This window comes from Arachis ipaensis, chromosome B04 (assembly GCF_000816755.2).
Source record: "Arachis ipaensis cultivar K30076 chromosome B04, Araip1.1, whole genome shotgun sequence".
Taxonomy (NCBI): Eukaryota; Viridiplantae; Streptophyta; class Magnoliopsida; order Fabales; family Fabaceae; genus Arachis; species Arachis ipaensis.
Window position 1 is genome coordinate 110,366,524 of NC_029788.2, and position 5,906 is coordinate 110,372,429.

At 38.2% G+C, this 5,906-nt stretch overlaps 1 protein-coding gene across 1 annotated transcript; it reads left to right on the top strand.

Moving 5' to 3' along the window:
• Nucleotides 4,783-5,546, top strand: LOC107636823 (uncharacterized mitochondrial protein AtMg00240-like). The gene is made up of 2 exons (XM_016340302.1): nt 4,783-5,088; nt 5,421-5,546. Exons 1-2 carry the CDS (start codon nt 4,783-4,785, stop codon nt 5,544-5,546), a joined length of 432 nt encoding a protein of 143 aa, XP_016195788.1.

The following is a 5,906-nucleotide window of genomic DNA, read 5'->3' on the forward strand; positions in this document are numbered from 1 at the left end:
AAATTGAATTTCAAATTTTGAATTCTATTTTAAAAAAAAAATAAAATTCTTTTTTCATATTAAATGAAATAAACTCTTAGTAAAACAATATGAAGTATTATTTTTTGGGCTTTGCTTGTTACTGAATTTCGCACGATAAGTTGATTATGTAAATGGAGTAGCTCCATTTTTTTCCATGTTAAAAAAATTAAAGATTAATAGAAGGAAGTCGAGCTCATGATGGTTATCGATACACAATTAGTTAGGAATTAGCATGATGAACATGTTAGTTAGATAGTTTTAGAGTTTGTTAGGAGAATGCCAGTATAGCACTAGTTAGTTAGAGATTAATTTAAGTCTTGTAGATATTTGTAGTCACAAGACACTGTATATATAAACCTATATGTAACTAGTTAGAGAAGTGAGATTCATCATTATAGAAATATGAATACAAGAGAGCAATTTCTCTCTCTGCATTCATAGCTCTCTGCTTCTTTTCTGTGCATGAGTTCTCCCTTTGCAAGCTCCTGCACACAATCTTTTATCATGGTGCGGTGAGCGTGGAAGGAGCTAGAATTCGAAATGCAGTAACTGAAGAAGAAGTTGAATGATGAATCCATTGTTGCGAATTAATTGTTCATCCAAGTTCTTACTCGAAACAATCTTCATTTTCTCATCTTGATCTACTCCTTCAATTTTTCTTTACTTACCTCCATTATTCTCCTTCAACTTTGAACTCATTCGATAGAGTTAATGAGAGTTACTCTATTTCTCATCTAATCGTCACACTGATAGAGATTTGGAGGCTCTGATCACGAGATCGAACGTGAAAGATCCTGGATCTATCTCAAAAACCTATTGAAGAATCCAGTAAAACATAGATCTTGAGACTGTGTAATGGCCGATTCAGAAGGTAACTTGAATAAGGAAGATCAACAATTCTTAGCTTCATATCTTCAAAAACTGGCAAAATTAATGAATCTTCACCTGGCACTGATGCATAATCAAATGGCTCAAGCAGGGAAGATGAACTCGAACCTATTACAAGATGTTTTGAGTCCATTTTATCTCCAACCTAGCGACAATCCAGGTATACCTCTCACAACAAATCCATTAACAATTCTAAACTATCACTCTTGGTCGAAGTCAGTTTTGTTGTCGTTGAAATCGAAGAACAAGTTAAGTTTTATCGACGGTTTCCCCCCAAAACTAGACAGATCTGACAATTCATTTCAGGCTTGGGATAGGTGCAATAATCTAGTCTTGTCTTAGCTGCATGCATCTATTAGTAGTGAAATTTTGCACAGTATTCTATCATGCAATGTAGTGTGTGATCTCTGGAAAGATCTTAAGCTCCGATTTTATCAGGGAGATTTGTTTAAAATTGCAGAATTGGAAGAGAAAATGTTTGCTACTAAACAAGGTGATTCCTCCATCACATCTTATTTTACAAGACTCAAAGGCTTATGGAAGGAATTGGATGAATTCCAACCAATTATAAAATGTGAATGTAATGATTCATTCTCATGCGGCATTGAGCTTATGAAAAAGTATAGGTCTCAGACTCATATTGTTTGATTATTGGAAGGATTGAATGATGATTACTTAACGGCCAGATCTCAGATCATGCTCATTAAGCCACTCCCTAATGCAAATGAGGTTTATTCATTACTGTTGCAGCAAAAGCGCCAGCTAACACGCTCGAGCCATAATGATGGGAAGCTACTAATAAACGCTGCCATGAACTTCAATAACTCCTCCAACAATCGTTTTGGTGGAAGTAGACAAGATGACTCATGTGGCAGGGGCAGAGGGCGTTCCAACTAGGGGAGAGACACTAATGGACGTGGTCAATTGAGGAAGTGCTCTCATTGCAGGAGGACTGGACATTTAGTTGACACATGCTACCATAAGCATGGGTTTTCTCCTCACTACAAGTATAGTGCTGACTTAAAAACCATCAACAATGTGAACATTGATGAAGATTTGCAAAAGATTAGTGAGCCTAATTTAATTTAGAAGATAGTGAGAGCTTAGACTACTTGTTTACGAAGGAATGAAAACAAGTTTTAATTGAGTTATTCCACAACCATGGTGGCAAGCCTGCTCAAAACATCAATCTGGCTACGGAAGTTCATGCCCCATCCAAAGGTATATACAAAATTCTATTTATCTCCAAACATAAATTGAAGTGCACATATTGGATTCTCGACACAGGTACCACGGCACATGTGGCTTGTTCTTTAAACTTGTTCACTAGTTTTCAAAGAGTAAATCTAATCACATTTCAATTGCCAGATGGTTCAAGAATTGTCACTGCCATCAACAGTACAATTAATTTTTCAACCAAATTTCAACTTCAAAACGTTCTATATGTTCCATCTTTTACTTTCAACCTCATCTCCATTTCAAAAGCTACTACATCCTTTTTATGCCAATTTACATTTAATGATTTGAATTATGGGATCCAGGACAAGATGAGCTTAAGGATGATTGGCACTGCTGAACTAACTTTAGGCCTGTATATCATGGATTCTGCCCACATGCATACACTGCACTCACTCTCACAGCAATCTCAATTAGTCAATAAGAAAGATTGTGTGAATAATGTTGTAAATAAGTCAGATTTGGCAGCTCTATGACATAGTAGACTAGGACATATTGCTAATAATATAATAGAAGCTATGCAAAAACACTATGATTTTCTTCAGAACCAAATGAAACATGTCCCTTGTGAACCCTGTCATTTTGCTAAACAAAAGCATATTTCTTTCCCTCTTAGCAAAAAAAAAAAATCCACTTCTTGTTTTGATATCATCCACATAGACATTTGGGGACCATTAGCTGTTGCTTCTAGTCAAGGCCATAAATATTTCTTGTCCATTGTGGATGACAAGGCAGATTCACCTGGGCATATTTCATGAAGAGCAAAGCTAAAGTAGCGCATTTAGTTCTCATTTTTGTACAATTAATTGATACACAATTTCAAAAACGAATAAAATGCATAAGAAGTGATCATGGTAAAGAGTTTCTACTACACACTTTTTATGAATCAAAAGGAATTATTCATCAAACTATTTGTGCGAAAAATTCACAACAAAATGGAGTCGTGGGGCGCAAGCATCAAGATATGTTGAATATGGCTAGAGCGCTTGTTTTTCAAAGCCATTTGCCTTATCATATTTGGATTTTTGCTATAGCTCATGCCATATATATCTTGAACCATGTTCTTTCTAGCTCTATAAATGCATCAAGCCCCTTTCAAGAAATGTTCCACTCTTTACCTGACATCTCTTCATTTTCGAACATTTGGGTGTTTCGCCTTTACTTCCACCATAAGTGCTCATAGAAAGAAATTAGAAAAGAGAGCAAGAAAGGCTATTTTTTTAGGTTTCAAAATGAACACTAAAAGTTTTTTATTGATGGATCTATACTCAAAAGAGGTATTTCTTTCAAGAGATGTCATCTTCTATGAGGACATTTTTCCTTTTCACCAATTCAACGCTTTTAATGATTCACATGGTGCATTTATTTTGGATACCTTGCCATTCTATCATAATGATTTAGCACATTAAGCCTTTGCACTCATCATCTATGATGCCTCAAATGTTGCCAGTTCTTTTACAGATACCCTCAAGCACACAAGCACATCACCCTACTCATGCATCGTTAGATCAGCAGACGTCACCCTTGCATTCTCCACACTTGCATGCTAAGCACAACATGCCAGCATTGGCTTCAAGCCCCCATCTAACTCACCATCACATGATCATGTAGCTTTAGAACAACCTCATGTAGACCAGCATCTTAGGCACTCAAATAGGATTAGAAAACCACCTACACGTTTAGCAGATTTTCAATGTGTGCAGGTTCTATGTGAATTAGATTCTTCTTCTGGTGCCTTATCCTCATTTTCACAACATCCTGTCTCTCAATTCATTTCATATGAACATATTTCCCTGTCTTACAAAGCCCTTTCCATCGCCATCGACAACCTCACTGAACCTCAAAGTTTTGAGCAAGCTATTCAGCATGATTGTTGGTGCCAGTCAATTAGGAATGAACTTTTGGCCCTCGAAACTAACAAAACCTGGGTAATCACTACTCTTCCAAAGGGTAAGTGCATCGTTGGGTGCAAGTGGGTCTTCAAGACCAAACTCAAGACAGACTGCTCGGTAGAATACCACAAGGCTAGGTTGGTAGCCAATGGCTACACTCAATTAGCTATATTTGACTACTTTGATACATTTTTCCCTGTTGTGAAAATATCCACATTTCGAGTTCTGCTGGCTCTCACAACTCAGAAGGGTTGGTTCCTTCACTAACTCGACGTGAACATGACATTTCTATATGGGGATCTTCCTGAGACTGTTTACATGAAGCTTTTCCCCTGTCTCTCTGCACCTCTAAACAGTGTATGCAAACTTGAGCATTCTCTCTATGGTCTTAAGCAGGCCAATCGGCAGTAGAATCATAATTTGTGCTCAGTATTGAAGGAATCAGGTTACACCCAATCACGAGCTGATCACTCTCTATTCACCAAAAGCAGCTCCACTGCCTTCACTACCCTTTTGGTGTATGTTGACGATCTTGTTCTAGCTGGAAATGACATGAAAGAAATTGAAAGAGTGAAAGCCCTCTTGGATGCCAAGTTTAAAATCAAGGATCTGGGGGATTCTCAAATACTTCCTTGGGTTTGAAGTTGCAAGGAGTAGCCAAGGCATCCTTCTCTACCAACGTAAGTATGCAATTGATCTCTTAGATGAGTTTGGCTTTCTGAATACCAAGCCCATCTCCACCCCGATGAATTACACTGCTCCCCTATCAAAGTATGTTGGTTTACCCTTGTCTGACTTGACTCCTTATCGCAGGCTTATAGGGAGGCTGCTTTACTTGACGAATACTCGTCCTGATATTAGCTTCGCTGTCAACAAGCTCAGTCAATATCTGGACTGTTCCACGAACGTGCATTGCAAGGCTGGGCTGCACATCTTGAAGTATATCAAAGGTACTCCAACAAGAGGAATTTTGTTCTCCACCACCTCTGACTTATGCCTTACTGGCTATTCTGATTCTGATTGGGGAACGTGCCCCGATACATGGCGTTCGGTATCCGGATTCTGTTTCTTCTTGGGTTCCTCTATTGTCTCATAGAAGAGTCAGAAACAGCTTACAATGGCGCGTTCTTCTGTGGAGGCAGAATATCGCGCATTGGCACTGGCAACATGCTAAGGGAGATGGCTCACGTACATTCTCAGAGTTTGCAAGTCCCCTTACGTAGGCCGATTACCCTGTTCTGTGACAATCAATCAGCGATTCATATTGCTTCGAACTCAGTTTTTCATGAGTGTACCAAGCACATCGAAATCAACTGCCACACTGTTCGAGATCGAGTGCATGATGGTTCTTTGAAGTTGTTACCAGTCCCTTCCTTTGAATAGGTCGCTGATATTCTCACCAAGAGCTTGGCACCAGGGCCGTTCGCAAAGATTCATTGCAAGCTTGGAATGCATGTCATTCATATTCCAAGCTTGAGGGAGGCTGATAGAAGGAAGTCGAGCTCATAATGGTTATCGATATACAGTTAGTTAGGAATCAACATGATGAACATGTTAGTTAGATAGTTTTGGAGTTTGTTAGGAGAATGCCAGCATGGCACTAGTTAGCTAGAGATTAATTTAAGCCTTGTAGATATTTGTAGTCACAAGACACTATATATATAAACCTATATATAACTAATTAGAGAAGTGAGATTCATCATTATAAAAATGTGAATACAAGAGAGCAACTTTTTTCTTCGCGTTCAGAGCTCTCTGCTTCTTTTCTGTGCATGAGTTCTCCCTTTGTAAACTCCTGAACGCAACCTTTTATCAAAGATCATTTGTGTTTAATCTAATAAAACCAAAAGCTAGTTTTAAAATTAACTT

Excerpts from the sequence above, each read along its gene's own strand:
- LOC107636823 (XM_016340302.1), top strand. The coding sequence starts at position 4,783 with ATGAATTACACTGCTCCCCTATCAAAGTATGTTGGTTTACCCTTGTCT. Across the intron at positions 5,089-5,420 it reads GCCCCGATACATGGCGTTCG|GTCGCTGATATTCTCACCAA; the intron begins GTATCCGGATTC and ends TCCTTTGAATAG.